The sequence below is a fragment of the Lycorma delicatula genome, chromosome 5 (assembly GCF_047948215.1).
Source record: "Lycorma delicatula isolate Av1 chromosome 5, ASM4794821v1, whole genome shotgun sequence".
NCBI classification, from domain to species: domain Eukaryota; kingdom Metazoa; phylum Arthropoda; class Insecta; order Hemiptera; family Fulgoridae; genus Lycorma; species Lycorma delicatula.
In genome coordinates, this window is record NC_134459.1 from 49,828,564 (window position 1) to 49,848,338 (window position 19,775).

At 30.7% G+C, this 19,775-nt stretch overlaps 1 protein-coding gene across 1 annotated transcript in view; it reads right to left on the minus strand.

The window, feature by feature from the left end:
- The window catches only part of GluProRS (Glutamyl-prolyl-tRNA synthetase), a 65,488-nt gene that overhangs the window by 31,291 nt on the left and 14,422 nt on the right, over positions 1 to 19,775 (minus strand). The window contains exons 7-11 of the mRNA XM_075366076.1: positions 16,366 to 16,537; positions 14,245 to 14,478; positions 8,372 to 8,516; positions 5,463 to 5,716; positions 2,401 to 2,614 (exon numbers count right to left, since the gene is read on the minus strand). Coding sequence (XP_075222191.1) covers positions 2,401 to 2,614; positions 5,463 to 5,716; positions 8,372 to 8,516; positions 14,245 to 14,478; positions 16,366 to 16,537 — 1,019 coding nt within the window. The remainder of the gene's footprint in view (positions 1 to 2,400; positions 2,615 to 5,462; positions 5,717 to 8,371; positions 8,517 to 14,244; positions 14,479 to 16,365; positions 16,538 to 19,775) is intronic.

The following is a 19,775-nucleotide window of genomic DNA, read 5'->3' on the forward strand; positions in this document are numbered from 1 at the left end:
CATGTAAGTTATAACACCACTAACAATTACAGATAAAACAATTTATTTTTTAAGCAGGACTTCTGCTTATCCAACCCTATACAACTATAACTTGTGGAGGAGAAATTTTCATGTTAGGAAATAGTTAACAGAAGAGTATTGAAATTTAAAAATAAAACTTTATTTTAACTTTTAAAGTTTGTTTCTCTCACGCTATGTTAATGTTAAAAATAGCAATGAATATTTTTTGAAGAAAACTATTTATTTTGGTACACCAAAACACAAGATTTTTAATAACTATACTTAGTGTATAGTACACATTTGGGAGGGTTTTTTATCCAGATTTTAAAGTTCAAATTAATGAGTTTATATTATATACGAAACTGATATGCCAAATAATGAAGATGTTCATGATCATAGTAAAAGGGATAAGACACAAACACACTTATCAAATCAAACCAAAACCAAATAAACCCACCTACACTAAAAGAACTAAACCAAGCATTAAAAGAAATTAAAAATCACAAAGCAAGCAGGGAAGACCAGACAGAGGTAGAACTTTGGAAATATTCCTACAAGGAGACTAGACAATCACTTCTGGAAAATCTCCAAATAATCTGGAAAGAAGAAAAATTACCAAACACTGGACTACTGCACTCATACTGCAGCCACTACACAAGAAAGAGGACAAATTCAACCCTGAAAACTACAGAGGAATTTCACTATTAGATTGCACATATATAATACTCTCAAGAACAATACTTAATAAAATAAAATATTAACTTGAAAATGAACTGGGAGAATATCAGGGGGATTTAGACTGTGGAGAAGCTATCCTGTAATAATAACTCAAAAATTAAAAATGTATGTACACAAAGACAACTAATATCATTCATAGATTTCCAAAAAGCATACGACAGTATTAATAGACCATCAATGCTGAAAATACTAAGAATCCTAGGATTATACCCGAAACTAGTAAAAATGATAGAACTTATGTTAACTGACTCAAACTCTAAAATAAAATTCAAAGGAGAAACATCGGAACCATTCCTAATCAAAACAGGTTAAGAGAAGAAAATGGACTATCCCCACTGCTCTTCAACTGCACCCTAAAATATGTAATGAGAGAATGGTACAAAAAAGACCCACCACACGTAACAACTGAAGCAAGGAAACATGTAAACCATACCAAAGTAAACTGTTTAGAATATGCAGATAACCTAGTGTTTCTAGCTAATAACATTGCATAAGCTTAGAATTCAAGTAACTTCATTGGAAGAACTAGCAGGAAAAATAGGCCTAAGAATATCATATGAGAAGACTAGAATAATGACCATAAATCCCCTGGTACTGAACCAACATAATCATAAATGGACACAAAGTCAAGTTAGTTGAACGGTTTAAATATTTAGGAGAAAATATCACACATGACCTCAAAGAAAAATAAATTGGAAAGAAAGAACACAAAAGCTCAGTTATACACAAAATACCACCAAAACAACATATAACAAAAGATGCATCTCAATAAATACCAAACTCAAACATTACAAAATGGTAATCAGACCTATAATGTCATATGGAAGCGAAACGCTCTTCAAATTAAGATCCAACATTTCTTAATCAGCAGAGATGCAAAGAATAGAAAGAAGAATTCTAAGAACATGCATAAATAAAAGACGACTTATTGATGAGGGAGAATGGAGACTCACACCAAACTAAGAGGTACAAAAAGACGTAGAACCAGCTCTAGACTACTTTAGAAAGAAAAGAATCTCTTCTTTAGACACATAAGAACAGAACCGAACAGGCTTGTCAGGAAACTGGTCGAGAAATACTGGAAAATCTCCAAAACACTGATCTGGATCACCGAAAGTAAACAAGGTATGCAAGAACTAGAAATCACAATAGAAGATTTTTGAAACAAAACTGACAATATAAAAAATACTAAAAGAAGCAAACTCCAGATTTAGAATTAAAGAAAAAACACAATGAGGGTTTGTTCAAAACAGCAAGATCTGAGAGATTGGGAAGCAATCAAGAAGAAAATAAAAAATAAAGAAGAACCAGAGTTGACTAAAGTGGTCTACTGTGAACTCAAAATCCTCAACAAAAAAAAGTATAAGAATAAAATCCAAACGTTTTTTCTTATTAGCTTTAAAATTCTAGGGTTTAAAAAAAAATTTATCATTTTAGAATACTCTAAACAATTTACTTTATAACATGTAAAAAAATAGCAGGGAAATTGTGAAGCAAATTAACTTTGATTTATTTTACACTGAACGTACAATAAATAATTAAATTTAAAAAAAATGAAGGGTTTTTGTAAAACTAAATCTGACAGCTGGGAATTCACAAACAAATCATTTAATTTTTCTTTACAACAGTTTTCTAGTCATCCACAAAAAAAAATGTACTTACCTTGGTTTCATGCCCAATATAATCCTTAAAATCTTCTTCTTTCCCCAAAACTGGTTTACTTATAATATGATCATAATAATGTACAATACAAGGTACAAGCTGTGAGTTACTGTTGTCACAATCAACAGCCAACCAAGTCAACTTCAATGTTTTTTTGAAATTTTTATCCTCCAAATTCAAAGATGCTTCAACATTTTCAATAAGATCACCCTTCCTAAACAAAGAAACATAAAAAACAACATTAATAATATAAACATTTAAATAAAGAGAGCAATGTTCATTATTAATTGAAATAAAATAGCAAAGTGTTCTAGGACCATACACAAAAAAGACTGGCTATAACTAAATGCAAATTTTAATTGTTAAAGGACAATCATTAGTATGCACAGGAATTTTTTAATAATAATAAGCTTGGATTAACTAAAATACATTTAAAAAATTGAAAACCAATTAACAGATAAATAAGATAACTTTACAGCCATTTAATTAGCGACTTTTCACAGCAAACAGTTGCATGTGTTTTTTTAGGTATAAGCTATAAAATATCAAAAGCTACACTGTCGGATGGTGGTAATCCAATTGGAAATCAAGTTAAATCTACTGCTAGTAGGCAAAACAAAAAGATCCTACCTAATCTTTTAAAAATTTCCAAAACAATCCAGTTCAAAAAATTGCTCTGTGACATTTTTCTGTCGAATAGAATTATTTTAATCTAAAGGTTAAAAAAGTAAATTTATGTAAGAGGAAAACAAAATTTGAGTAAAAATGGGAATGTACTTAAAATATTAAACAATATTTTAGTTAGTTAATTGTTTTCCAGCAGACTGCTTAAAAAAAGAATGAAAATTTACAAGCTCTTGTATCTCAAAATGTCATATAAATCTAAAACTCAAGGGATACAATGTAACTGTTCTTCTGAAATCTCCCATTAAAGCCCATCAGGGTAAGGAACAGGGAGAGGGGTTCCACCCCTCTCCCTGTAGTAACCGGAACGTCACAAGGCAGGTGTCTTCCCCTACGGGGTTGGGATGTTCTTCTGAACTACCTTTAATATAAAAAACTGAAAAGATATTCTTCAGGTAGAGAATGAAGAAATACATGGCATTATCAAAAAGAATACTTTTGTCACTCATTCTTCAAAACATTTTGGGAATTTTCAATGTCGGCCAATCAAACCATTTTCTACAATCAATTAGGGCACCTAGAGTATACAGAATCTACGAGGGTTATTTTTTTTCAAGGTCCAATCGGTCGCGAAATAAAAACCCGCGCAAAAATCGGATGAACCTTTGTGCATATGTGTTGCACAGCATCTCTAGTATGGCCTTCAATCACGCCACGTCACTTTGTTTAGTTCTGAACATGCAGCCAGCACATAAACATGTCTACAACAATAGCATCTCCCGCCAAGTGTGAAGTGCGTGTGGTAATTCAATTTCTTCAGGCTGAGGGGTGTAATGCAACTGAAATTCATCAATGAATAAGTAATGTGTACGGTGAAACTTCAATGAGTGACAGCAAAGTTGCGACAATGGCGCAGGAACTTTAAAGCAGGACGTGCAGATGTTCATGATACAGGCGGTCAGGTAAGGAAGCGAGTGTCAACCAATGATCTCGTTGAGAGAGTGGATGAGGCAATTTGAGAAAATTGTCGGTTCACAATTTCTGTATTGAGTGATTTGTTTCCTAAAATTTCAAGGTCAGCTCTCTACACCATTGTATGCGAGAGATTTCAGTACCGCAAACTGTGCGAGATTGGTTCCCAAGATGCTGTCCGACCATCACAAAACAATGAGAATGGACGCCTCCCTAATGTTTCTCCAGCACTACCACAATGAAGAAGATTGTCACAATTTTGAACAAAATTGTCACAGGGGACGAGACATGGGTCCATTTCAAAACTGAACAAAAGAACAATCCAAACAGTGGATACATTCTCATTCTCCCAGTAAACCAAAGAAGTTCAAGTGAACCTTCTCCAACAGAAAGTGTATGGCTACTGTGTTCTGGTGGAAATCATGGAATGTGGGACGACCATCACTGCAGCCTCATACTGCGTGACTCTTCAACGTCTACGAAGGGCAATTCAGAATAAGCGGAGAGGAATGTTGACATCAGGCATTGTCTTTCTCCATGACAATGCTCAGCCGCACACTGCAGCTATAACAAAGAAGCTCCTGCAGCGTTTTTTCGTAGGAAAGTGTTTAATCACCCACCATATAACCCGGACTTGGCTCCATCTGATTTTCACCTCTTTGCTCAAATGAAACGCTGACTAGGAAGACAAAATTTTGGCACAGACATCGAGCTGCAGACCAGAGTAGAAACATGGCTGAAGACATAAGCGGCTCCGTTCTATGATGAGGGTATTGGAAAGTTGGTGCCACGCTACAACAAATGTCTAAATCGGAGTGGCAACTATGTAGAGAAATATCGTAAGTACTTGTTACAAATAAAAATTTTTTTATTTTTACTATGGTTTTAATTTCGTGACCGATCGGACCTTGAAAAAAAAATAACCCTCGTATTATCTATGTGATCTAAATTTATATAACCAACTCAGATAATTGAACAGGGTTACATAACAAAGAATAGAATATTTAGCTTTATTCTATATAGGGGAGTTTCAACAGGTTTGGATGCTATGAAGTGAAGTTCACGAAAATAAATAAAAAGTCCGCATGAAGTACTTCCACTGAATCCAGTAAACGTCTGACCTGTATACATGTTCAATCATAGGGGATATAAAGAATAAGTGTACTTTGTACACTGCTAACTGCTATCATTGCTAACTGCTTAAAGGCATTTGAAACAATAGATCTATATACAAATACTGTAATTACATCAATTTTTTATGTATAAAACATAACAAAAATGGTAGTTAAATTTGACTGAATTATGTGTCAATAATTATTGTTACAGCCAATAAATAGGAGAGTCAGGAAATAACAATAATTATTATTAAAATACTAATTTTAAGTGTTGTTGAATAAGAGAATATAGAAGGGTTTCTGCTAAAGATTTCTCTTTATAATACCAATAAGTGCCTCTTTAATACCAACCTGTTTATTTTATTTATTTTCAGATTTCCCCAGTTTATGAATGTGGTATTTTCACCTTCCTTCAGCATTTCAGCATCTGTATAATCAATTAAAACTTTAGGAGATGTCCATACAGTCTTAGTTCCCACATCTGGATTTTTAGGGTGTTTGGCCACTGTCAATGCTTCTATTTTAGCACCCTCAACATGCACAAGAACTGTACCACCAGGTTCACCATCAACTGCAGTAAAGCGGGGTGCTAATGGATCTATAACCTAATATGACATCAAAATTTTAATTAAGTAAATTGTAATATTCATTATATTAACTAACACTTATGCAGTACATTTTTTTTAAAATGGAGATTATAAAATAATGAAACAGTTCAAACAAAGAAAAAGAAGAAAGATGTAATATAAGTTCTTGAGCCAAGACAGAAAAAAGGAGGAGATTCATTTTTATCATAAAAAAGTATGTTACTTGGAATGCCATGTTCCATGTCAATTATGTAGTCTGGAACGTGACCTTTTACACTTCTGGTAGCTTACACAAGATAAATGGCCTTTCTATTTATAATTGCAATGCTTGAAACTTTACTAACCATTTGTTTAAATTCTGAAAATTTTATTTTAGATCAAGATTGTAACCAACTCCAGTAGTTGTTTAGTCATAAATAAGCTTTTATAAAATTATTTTTCTTTCTATTTTCCCACAATAAAATTCCATAAATAAAAAACTACTCTGTTAAACAAGATGATCATTGATTTTATAAAGAAGAATAAATTTCATCTACACCTACATATTCTATGATTTTTTAATCATTTCTTTTTCAGGGAAAAGGATCATTGTACATTACATGTAGTTGCTACAAAAACTTTTTCAATATTTCTAACACTATATACATCCTGAAGTAAGCATTTTCTGCCTGGTACAATTATTCCTGAGAATTTTTTTCAAAAGAATAATATGTCTAGCCATCTTCAGCTGCAAATAACTTAATAGATTATAATAATTGTATGATACGCTAGATCTATGGATACAGTATATAATTATTCTGGAAAACCGAGTTTTAAAATTTTTCTACAAAAATACTAAAATGAATGAACAGATGGAAACCCCATCAAAAGTTAAAGTTAAAGTAATACTTCAATTGTAATTTTTAAATGGGTGTCACATCAGATACAAAAATCAAGCGTCCATGTTACAATCAATTCTGGACAAATATAGCAATAATACAACTTTTATTCATCTAAAGAGTACAGACAGAATATAACACACACATAAAAGATACAATAATGTAAAACTACAAACATAATATTATTTTAACATAATGTAATATAAATAAATATCACTTCAATATTGAACAATAAAAATGACAATAACATTTTAGTTTTAGATGCTCATCTTGATCATACTTTGCTATTTCTTCACACACACTACAAAATTCATTTTTCATTATTACAATTGGTAACTGTAATTGGGTCTATTATCTATGGTTTCTAAAAGGATAAATAAATAATGAAGCTGTAAACTACAGAATGCCAAGTTGAACTTAATGTAAGCATTACCCAACTTTCACATTTTCACTTTTTACTTAACCATTTATTAAATTTACAAAATAAGTGATAAGCAAATACTAAAACTAATAAAAAATAAATCTTTTATTCTGATGGTACATAACAATGCATTATATATATATCACATCAGGAATAAGTAGAAGTACTATTCCAAGGGTATAAAAAGGACCCTGCATCTGTCTGGATGGATCGAGGGAAACCATAATAAAACTTCGATTGGAGCAGCATCACAAAATATATAATAATAAAATAAAAAATAGATCTACATAAACTATATAATTATTACTTTAATTAAAAATACATGATATTCTTTCTGAGGCATTGATAAAAATTATTTGAATACGAATTTAGGTACAAGTTGAACAAGTGGTAAAAAATTCAGTTTTTTTTTCTTTAAATTAGTATTATTTAAACATTTATTAACAGAGAAATATTCTTTAAGAATTTTTTTTAAATAAGTTGGTGGGAAGATATATTGGTTTGGTAATTCATTAAAAGTGGGAATAGAAGCATTATAAGCTCTTTCTTATAAACCAAAGTGTTGAGTTACATGAAAAAGTCTTGTCTGATTTGATAAAAACAGATATTGTTATTTTTTTTAAGAATAAGCGACTATTCTTTTTAACAAAGATTGCACATTAATAAATACATACACAAGAATTAGATAACATTTTTAATTTTCTATAAACAGGTCAACAAGATTCATAATTATGGACAAGAGAAGATACTATACTTTAGATAGGAATACGTATAAGCATAACATATATTTAATAATGAAGTCAAGCTTAAAAGTTTATTAAGAATTAAAATTTAAATTAGAATTAAATTATAAAATCAAAAATAGTTAAAAAGGTTTTTATTTTATTTGTGTGTACCTGCAGTCTAACATACTTAACAGTAAAACATGGGCAACAGTATATGTACAGGAAAAAGCACTCTAAACATAACATTAAAAATTCTAAACATTATAACTTTTTTCCAAGATTCTTCATCAATGTACAAGAGGGGATAATAATAACCATCAAAATCACCAAAATTTATTGAGTATGCAATTATTTTGTTTTTAAGTTTTTACAGAATATAAATAAAAATTACAAATATTTAAAAAAGTACTATAATTTATTACAAAATAGGTGAGCCTAGTGTTTGTACATAGTGTAAAAAATACATAAATATAATATAATGTGGTCCAATATTGGAAAAAAAAACGTTATTGCATTGTGGTCCAATGCAATAACACTCTTGTGGCAAGTTATTAATGATACCACAGAAAAAAGGCTTCAAGCAGATTATGAATACATACACTATAAATAACCGATTTAAACAATCACAATGAAAACATTTTAAATTTACCTTTTTGTTAAAAGCCCAAATTTTATCCCATTCCATGACAACAACAGATCGGGAAGAGCCCTGAGCAATTATGAATTGTTTTAATCCTTCTACAGTCATACCTCGACGGAGGACACCTCTAACTGTCGGCAGCCTGGGATCATCCCTTCATAAACAAGACAAAAATTCATTTTATTATCATCTAGCAACAAGCAAAACACATAAAATAACATAAAAGATAGCTTTCATATAATTATTAAGTTTTTAAATTCAATAATTAAGTGATTTTACAACAAACAAAATAAGTCACTTATAAACTAGCACAATTAAGTCAATTTGCAATATGATGTTATGATGTTGTGATATTGCACGTGCACACACACACACACACACACACACACACACACACACACACACACACGCACGTGCACACACACACCTTGGTCTATAAGCTACTTCTAGTCCAAGCGGCACATTGATGCAACTGCTCAGTCGTGAGTTGTGCTGTAATAAGTGAACACGTGTTTGTGTCTCTCGTCACAGAAATGAAACCGCAAAATATTGCGCAACGGTATGCCATTTCTTTTTGCGTTAAATTGAGTGAAAACGCGACGACAACTTATGGTAAGCTTCCGAAGGCTTTTGGAGAGGAGGTTATGTCAAGAGCTCAAGTTTTTCGGTGGCATAAAATTTTTAGTGAAGGCAGAACGAATGTTGAAGATGAAGACCGCAGTGGACGACCATCAACCTGACGGACAGATGTCAACTTGACCAGGGTGCGTGAAATCGTACGACCTGATCGAAGATTATCTGTGAAAATGATTGCAGAAGAATTCAACATCAATCTAGAAACGGTTCGTCTAATATTAACTGAAGGAAGATCTTGGTATGAGAAAGATTTATGCAAAAATGGTCCCCAAAAATCTCACACAACAACAGCGAGACACACGGAAAAATGTGGCAGCCGATCTGTTAGACAAACGGAAATCAATCCAGATTTGTTGAGCCGTGTTATCACTGGTGATGAAGGTTGGTTTTTTCAATATGATCCAGAGACAAAACGCCAAAGTTCGCAATGGTGCTCAAAGGGATCACCCAGACCAAAAAAAGTTCGTATGTGTAAGTCAAAAGTGAAATGCATGCTTGTGTGCTTCTTCGATTCCAAGGAAATTGTTCATAAAGAGTGGGTGCCTCCTGGACAAACAGTTAACCAATATTTCTACAAAGAAATTTTAGAAAGACTTCATAAACAAGTTCTTTGTGTCCGTGCCAACATTGCTGATAATTGGATTCTGCATCACGATAATACACCATCCCATACTGCTCCGTCAGTACAGCAATTTTTAACCTCAAAACAAATTTCAGTACTACCACGTCGACCTTATTCACCAGATATCGCTCCGTGCGACTTTTTTCTATTTCCAAGAATCAAAATGGCAGTCAAGGGACACCATTTTCAAACAACACAAGATGTCCAAAAAGCTGTGACGAGAGACACAAACACGTGTTCACTTATTACAGCACAACTCACGACTGAGCAGTTGCATCAATGTGCCGCTTGGGCTAGAAGTAGCTTATAGACCAAGGTCAAAGATGGTGTGCCTACGCAAGCTGCAGGGTTGCCACATCTTGCAAAGAAAAATCAGTCTCATTACTTTATTGTCGCACTTCGTATATATATAAACATATAACATATGTTAGTATAAGTGAAAGTAGATTCGGAAAACTATGTTTTATAAAAATCCCCAACACTCAAAAGGCTATTCAGATTGACAAAAACCAATTTTTACTGTATACTGTTATTCATTATGAATCGTTATGTGTTACATGTTTACCGATATCATTTGTCAGAAAAGATATTTATAGGCCTCAAGTAAAAGTGACGTATTTATGACCACAAATTCCTTTTTTTTTGTGTGTGCCATATATCATAATTTATTATGTGTTTCAATACATCGATATGTTGCTACTAAGATAAAATATTTTTGTAAACAATAAATAAATCCATAATCGTCATAGCAATTATAATACACACGTCACACACACAAGCACATTTCTGAGAAAAAAATAGTCATATTCTTTCTAGTCTAAATAAAACATTTTACATCGCATAAACATCGTTCAAATTGTGTAATAAAACTGATTCCTTTTTGAATATAAAAGAAAATAACTGACTTAGATGCCATATAAAATGATTTTGTAACAGCATTTTAAAACTAATGCCGCACATAACCAGTTCCAAGACTAAATGATCTGAAAAGGTTATATTTCTAATTTGTGAAACAAAATACAAAGTTGTCTAAGCAAAAATTCTTTCATACGACTTGGCTAATATTAATAAGATCTTATTTCAATCATCAGATCAAATTATTCATAGAAATATGCTCTTTATCTGCAGAAAAATTAAAAATACTTAATTTTTGAGAAACTTCTACAGTATGATGAATACATATCATATAACAAATTTTTCAGCTATTCTGATATATCTGCTACTGCCAAAAAGTTAACAATGAACTATAAATTTCTAATAACTTCAAATTACACAGGTCAACAAAAAAAAATTTGGAACCAAGATAAAAGTAGGTGAATCAGAATGTATTTTTTATATTGAATCTTAAAATGAAATCAGTTTTTCTTCATTCCCTCAGATTTTTAGTTACCACCTTTTAAAATATTGAGAAACTTTTTAAATAATAGAATATAAAAATAATAATAATTACAATTACAATTCCTACCTTTATTTTGTATTTTACCTTAACTTCTTTTTTCTTATTTTCCTTTAGTGTTCAGTGAAGTCTTCTCTTTTTATTATCCAGGAGTAGTCACTCATCATAGATTCATCCCATCTGCATTGAAAATGTTGTTCCATTTGGAATATATATGGGTGGAACCTTTCTCCTTGTTCGTTGCTCATGTCACTCAAGTTTAAAGAGAAAAAGTCCAAATGAGAATGTAAATAATGAATTTTCTAAGACATTCTGCAGCCTCAATTTTTGTAATTCACTAAGAGTTCACTTATAACCTGTTCATGGTTTTCAGACTTTCTACTTCCAAGAAAACCAGTAATGACATCTTTGAATGACTTCCATGTTTTCTCAATTAATTTTTTATTTACAGCCCGATGAATTCCCTCTTTTAATTTGGCTTCACTTAATTGTGAAAAAACCCCATATAAAATATTTAAAGCAGTCTCCATCTTTATCTAATGCTTTTACAAAATTTTTTTTCAGGCCTAGTTTTATGTGTACAGGTGGTAAAATAATACAATCTGCTTCGACAAGGGGAATATTGACAACATTTTCCTTTCCTGGGGAAAACTGATTTCTTTTTGGCCAGTCATTATAATATGTATATGATAAAACCACTACTAAAGAACTCAGAAAGTCATACCAAGAGCTGAACACATATTGAAGAAAATTTCATCATGTTGAATTACTCAATTTGCCTCAAAGATATGTCTATACATCTCTGGCTTGATGTGAAATGGCATCATTCAACTGTTAGGTATCAAATATAAGTCTACAGCAGGCATCAGATGTAAATCAAGATGTGAATATAAATTAATATAAATATAATAATTATAATTATAATATTATTATAAATCAGATGTGAATAAGTAAATATACAGATGTACCAATTTATTTGTATTGTATACAAATAAAGTTAAGGGATTATGACTTAAGAAAATTATGTGATTGGTTGTTTCAGAATAAATATTCAGATTCAGCATATAAAATATTATATAGAACAGCTACTCCCTTATCAGTTCCAAATTTTATGTTGACCAGTGTTATTAATTTATAGTTATTTTTAATAACTTAAGTTATTATAGTTAAATTAATAAATTCAAATTAATTACAATTTAGAAGTTGTTAATAAAAATAATTTGACCCCAAATTATTTATATATATTAAATGAAATGCAGAGAAAATTCAAGTCTTTTTAATTAGCACCACTTAAAAATCATCATTGCTTATATATAAGAATATTGTTTTAATTGAACTTTATACAAATTAATAAGATGTTCTCTTAAATGGGTTGAAATAATTTATTAAAAACATCAATAGAAGCATTAACAAGGTACTTTTTCATATCCCAAAGTATTATGCTGAGTTCACAAAAACAGTTCTATTGTCTAATTACATAAAAGCAGACAATGTTATACTTATTTTAAGAATAAGAGACTAAATTCTAATTATCATTAATAAATTAATTATTAATAATTTAAAAAATACATTTATAAAGTATTTTTTTACATATTTTAAAAATAAATTAAATATATATTTATATTAATACTTTTAAATATAAATACATGAGAGAATAATATAATATTTGAAGAAAATATGAAGATAATATAACTGATGTTGTCCATCAATATTCAGACAATACATTCATAAATTCTTGAATAAAATGATTCCCTGTACTGGGAAATAAAAATCTTGCTAAGTAATTTACCTTTGTAGGTAAATTAAAATATTTCAGCACTACTTTAAGTAAGTTCATAATTATTTACAATATCAGTTGATTTTCATTAATTTCTAAATATATTAATGATAATGCTGATTCTGATAGAGATAATATAATCTCTTACAGATTAATTCATATGAGGTAACCAAATTATTCCAAACTGGACCCCAAACTAATAGACTTGGTGTTTAGTAATGTAACGCTAATTGAAATTATAAGCATATTAGATTGTCCTTTAAATAGAAAGATCACTAAGTAAAGATCAATGACTACTAGTAATCAATAACTGATCTTTGATGACAGTTGTTCACATTATCATGTAATTTTCAATATGTAAAAGAAAAGGAATAAGATAGCATCAAATTTTGGTAGATCTCAGAAGTGGAACAGACACACTGGCAATGTTTAACTGAAGTTTAGTGAACAATTTGCTAAGTGCAAACAGGTCTTCCAGCAGTATACGCAATTCAAGATCCAATATATCATTTGCTGACAATGAATATCATAAAAAAAGGTCATTAATTATCACAATCCCAAAAAATGCATTAAAATTCAGCAGTGCATATATAAGAATTATTATAGGACCTCTAATAATCTTTGTAAACAAGTAGAAAGGATTAACTGACATATCAGAGAATTCTGAATGAATAGAGAAAGTAACACACTCAGTTTAAATAGGTTGCTTGAGGCCTCAAATTCATAATAAATACACTAATGCAACAAATCTTTTGTTAACTCATATCAGGAATGAAAATCTCATATCCAGTTATAATTAGAGATGTAGTTAAGGTTTGCAGTAATTACTGAGACAAAACATCAATCTTCCTGGTGAAAAAGCTCAGTCTCTCCAAGGACCGAAAAGGCAGATGAGCAGAAAGCAACATCAAGAGCAAATTATCACTTTTTTTTATGAAAACAGAATTGCGCATACAGAACTAATCTTACGAGAGCCAATTATCAACTCTAACATCTACTGCAAAGTTTTGTCATTAGTGCAGCAAATGTCTATTTCTGACAAGTTAACATTCCATCCTTTGGCAAGACAATAATTGGTTGCATAACAGTTACAAAATATCAGTTAACAAAGCAATCACAGTGACCAATATTGACAAATATTCTTGGAATTTCTCCAAGAATATTAGAATTACCTACCCATCTCCTTATGCAATAGATTTGGCATGCTGTAAATTTTTTATGTTTATAAAAATGTATTTCAGATTGAAATTGTACCAAAACAAGCAGAAGGAAATGCAAGGACTACTCCTCAATATTCTCACAAAATTTTATGAAATCGCAAAAAACATTCGCACTGCACAAGATAACTATAAAAAAAATAGGATGTACGGTATGTATTTAATTTTTTATAGATTCTGAACAGAATATTTAGAATTTTATATCTTAATTTTTAAAATTAAATGGATTCTTACCAACCATCAACAAGTCCATTATCAACAAACCAAGTTAATTTACGTTTTGATAAAACTGTGTTAGTCATGTTCAATCTAGAGTATTCCCAAATGTAGGGTTTCCTTAAATTCAATGCATTGATAAACCAGTAAAACTGTTCATCTCTGTCGTGGTATTCCATTGTACGTAGGCAATGAGTGACACCTTCAATACTGTCGACTATAGGACACGCAAAATCATATGTGGGATAAACCCTGAAACAATCAATTTCAAAAAGACATAAAAAATTTATATCACCAAGCACATACAATATTTTACACAAAAATATGTCTTTTAACCATCAACCAATGAAGTTCTTCATTTCATAAACAAAGCCTTAGAAAATGTAAGTTTATAGATTACATAGTTTTGTCAATTATCAAAACAGTTTTATTTGTTTTTGAATAATAAAAAAATAAAAGTAATATTCATGTACTGACAATATTCACTCAAATTTTCCTTCAAGCCTGGAAATTATTCAGAATTTCAGAATGTGCTTGTATGTGCCTAAAAATATAAAAATGAATAAAATGTATATTTGTATCATTAAACACAATATCTAGATTCAAATTCAGTAGGATAGTTTTTTAAGGTAATTTGAACTAGTACAATTGAGGTTTATTCATGATATCGTCTCAAAAAGTTGGCCCAAGCCTGATAATACAACTTAATAATGTTTTAAGAGAGTATAAACAAATAAAATAAAATAATTCATTCATGATCTTAATATTTATGATTCATTAAGATCACTGGTCAAAGGAGAAACTTTTTTTACCTGAACATTAAAAGCCTTGTACAGATTGAAGAACATTCACAGCAACAAGTATCAATGTTTCCAGACAACATTTGCGTGCCTAGATAAAAGAAGATAATTGCTTGTATTGCTGGTGGCTCAAGATCAAATGATGCTGCTTGTGTTGGTGTATAGTAGCTTCGGTGGCAAATATCAATCAGTTGAATGTTGTAATAAACAGAAAATCTTTTCCAGGCTTCAATGTGTATATTTTAAAATAAATTAATTTCACATTTAACCAATGTGAAATTTAACTCAATTATCTATTTTTACTATTTACACTATATAAACTATATCCATACACCTTTTTATTTATAATAAATTACATTTTAGAAAAACTTCATACTATTACAAATTGTCAGTCTTTTCAGTACTAGAAATAAATAATATGTTCAGTTGAATTGCTAAGCAAGGAAAGTGGTGTCACAATTTTTAGATCAGTGACAGAAATTCTTCAAAATCCGACTTATCTGTTTTCAAGAAATTACAAAATGAACTTCATTGATTAAATAATAATTATTTCATTAAACTGACTCCTAATCTTCAGTTTTTTCCATCAAGGAACCTTTTTTTACCCTGAACTTATTAACAATATAAACAGCAGAGTGCATCAACTGTAAGCAATCCATAACAAGCAGGAAAATATTCTAGAAATGTTCCCAGTAAAAACATGTAACATTGGTGTGCCATTTTTGAACAGAAGTCTTTATTAAGTGATGCTTAAACTGCAAGATTCATGTGCAACAACATTCTCCTGTAACATTATGGGTGTACAATTTTTATCAATAATTCTTCAATTATTATTTCACTGGGTCCCAGAGCATTATTCACAGATAATTTTTTGTTTAAAATTACACTCATCTACTGAATCATACCTACTATAAAGCAACTCAGGGAAAGAGATGACTCCTCACATTTTTAGAGTATCTGGGTTTTCTCTCAGATTATCTATCTCCCATTCATCACTCCCCAACACATTTATCATTTCATCCTCCCATCACAGTACTTAACCCAACCTTCCAAGAGATTACTTGGCTTAAAAACATCATCTCTTGGAAGAGAGTTGGAATTTTAATGAGAGAAGCTATGGAAATTCTCTAATACGAATTCATATGCTTCATCATTGCTAGTGGTGAACATAAACAACTTTTAATTTATATATATTGTATATAAATACAAACAACATAAAATATATATATATATATTGTTAGGAAACAAAAACATCCAATTACAGATTATTTTGTTTATATCTTAAATATATAAATTAATTACAACTAACAATAAAGATATTAAATTACATTCAACTCACTTATATTTAGATCCAGTCTTTGGATGTATTTCATTCTTACACCTATAAATAGTTGGATCCCTCATGCACCCGTTAGCTGAACTCATATCCATTTTAGCCCTAACACAACATTTCTGGCCAAACTCTGAACCTTCAACCATAAATTTCCACATCTCCAAGTTACGTTCAACACCTATAAAAAAATTATTCAATTCACACAAATTTTTATATTATTTCTAAACATTAAAACTTTACAAAATATGAGGTCTGTAAATAAACTAATGAGACTGGCTCAGAAAAACTTTTTATTTAAAATCCAATTATACAAGGACTCTGTCACCTTCGAAATAGTTCCCTTGGGAAGCCACGCAACGCTTCAAACGGTTTTCCCACTCTTCACAGCAGTGTTGGAACTCAGAAACAGAAATATCCTTCGGATGGTCGGTTACATTTTTTTTTAATGGTTTCTACTGTTCCAAAATGGTGTCCTTTGAGGTTTTTTTAAAGTTGGAAACAGGAAAAAATTGCAAAGGCTCAAGTCAGGTGATCGAGAAACTACACGAATGTTTTTTCTTTGCCAAAAACTCATTAATTGAGAGTGCAGTGTAACAAGGTGCATTGTCATGATGCAGCATCCAGTTGTCTTTGATGGCTGGTCTCGTGCAAGCAAATCTTTTCTGCAGTCTTTCAAGAATTTCTTGGTAAACATATTGATTAACAGTTTGTCCTGTAGGCAAAAACTCCTTATGGACAATGCCATTACTACCAAAGAAACAAATTAGCATGGTTTTGATTTGCTCATTTTTACTTTTTGGGATGTGGTGAGTTTGAAGTCACTCCCTGCTCTGGCATTTTGTTTCTGGGTCGTACCTAAATATCCCAGATTCATCACCAGTAATAACATTTTTTTTAGAAAATCAGGATCAGTTTCAATTCACCCTAAAAGATCATGGTACACTTCCACTCTGTTGTTTTTCTGTTCAACATTGAGGTTTTTTGGGACCAATTTTGGACAGACTTTTTTCATGTCTTATAAATTTACCAAAATTTGATGGGACTGTGGTATGGTTCAAATTCAATCATTCTGACAATTAATCGCCGGTCATATCGTATAAAGTCTCTGATTTGCTCAATATTGTTGTCACTTTTTGATGTTAATGGTCTTCCAGAGCATGGATCATACACAACTGATTCCCGGCCATCTGAAAATGCTTTAAACCAACTAAAATCTTCGGCTCATGACAGAGTGTCATCTCCATATGCCCTTTTCAATTCTGAAAAAGTTTCAGTAGCATACTCACAGAGTTTAACACAAAACTTGATTGCACAACGCTGTTCATAATTATATCACTCATTTTTGTAACACACAACAAAAACTCGTTTCATGAAAAGTTTGTTTACGTTTCATGTAGCAACAATAAACTAAAAATATTAATACCTAATATAAATCAGCTCTTCATATAACCATACGTTTACTAGTAACTTTACAGTGTTGCCACTTTGGCTGCCAAAGAAAACTAGTCTCATTACTTTATTTACAACCTCATAGATGAATTTGTACCATAATGCACGTTTCTCTACAGAACATTAGTTTGTTGCTTTTCACTACTTGTCTTATTCTTTATTACTCATAAGCATTTACCTTCTCTGAAAGTAATTATGTTCACTACACAGCTAATCCCTGGGGTTAATAGAATGAATATTGCAGCTGCAGGGTTGAATATCCTCTGCACTTTGTAGAAACACTAAAACAGTTTTTTTCTAGCAAACTGGCAAGGGGTGGAATAATATGCTGAATCTGGAATGACTTCATTATCAGATCACAAACAACTCTTTTGCCTTACAGAACGAACGGTACATATTATTTTAATAAATGTAAATATTTTTGTACTTTATATTTTTATTGGTGTTTTACATGAAAAATATGTTTATGGAATCCTTTAATATTTATTAAAATCTTGTTTTCAAGCACTTTCATTTGATACTCTACTTGGATAAGTCAGAGTAGCACCTACAATCCATAATTTTTTTCTTCAAATCATAAATTCAATGTACTCTCACATAACAGAAATAAACTGTTTAATATCTATTTCATGTAAATTGATGCACTGTTCTATAGTTACAAGGGAACAAACATACTTTCATAGAAAGCCAAACATGTAACCCTACTTTGTACACTGCAGTTGAGTAAAAATGATATTTACTTATTTATCATACAAGTTAAATGAACCATGAAATGTTTATAATGGAATAATTATTAAGGAATATGATTTAACAAGATTTTATTATATATATATAAAATAACAGGTATCCTACAATACTGCAGATTCAGACATTCTTTTTTAAAATTAATTTCAATCCTGCACTGAACTCTTCATTTCTCCTGTTTCTTCATAAAGATACCTACTTACCTTTCTTTTTTCTTTCTGTTTTAATTCATATCACACTCTGATTATCACATCAATAAAAAAACCATATCTTTTTAAAACATATATAAAACCATTTATTTTTAAACCTTTTAAAAAGTGGCCTCTCTATGAAGCAGAAAAAAGTCTTGTAATTAATTATTTGAAAATATTTATAACAGAACACCAGAACAGCAGAAGGAACACCTTTTTATTTTTTAAGTAGAAATATAACAAAATATTTAGCATAAAATTATAGTATATTTTTATGTTAATTAGACACAATTCTTTCAGTGCTGTACTGGGAAAAATTTATTCCAACAGATAATATTTTACAAATGAAATGAAAATGTAAATTAAATTAAATTTTTAATTTAACAAGCAGAAGTTTACATATTTACCATATTTTTACAGAAGATGTTCAAAACAAGAGCCCTAAACAGGGATGCATTTTTGTGATCACATGATCATATTGAGGGTCAAATGATGCAAAACATTGTCATCAATGCTGCAGATTTCTTGTTGAATATTCACTTTCAAATCATCAATAGTATGGGTTAATTTTAAACTCTATCCTTCAAATAGCCAAAAAGGAAAAAATCACAACTACACAACTAGACAAATTTGTGAACATAGAGGCTACTGTCTTCTGCTGAAAATTTGTTCCTCTGAAAAAGCAATATGAACTGATGCTATTGAATCAGTTAATGGGTGATGTGAAAAAAAAATGAAGAAAGAAGAAATGTCAAAGAAATTCTTTTTAGAAAAGGACTTAAATAAAAGCATAAGTGTGAACAATAAAAATTAATATGCTTGAATAATCAAAAGGATGGGTCAAGTACTGGCACTGCAGGTCAGGAGATATATAAATACTGCCAGGGACCAGTGGAGAAACTGTTATTTAAGTTTTTTAGTTAAGTGTGCGATAAAAGTGATCTCAGTGTGCAGAGTATTCAGAGTATTTCACAACAAGTGAGTAAATCACAAGTATTCCATTTTGGACAGTTGTTGAAAACAAGAAGCTGT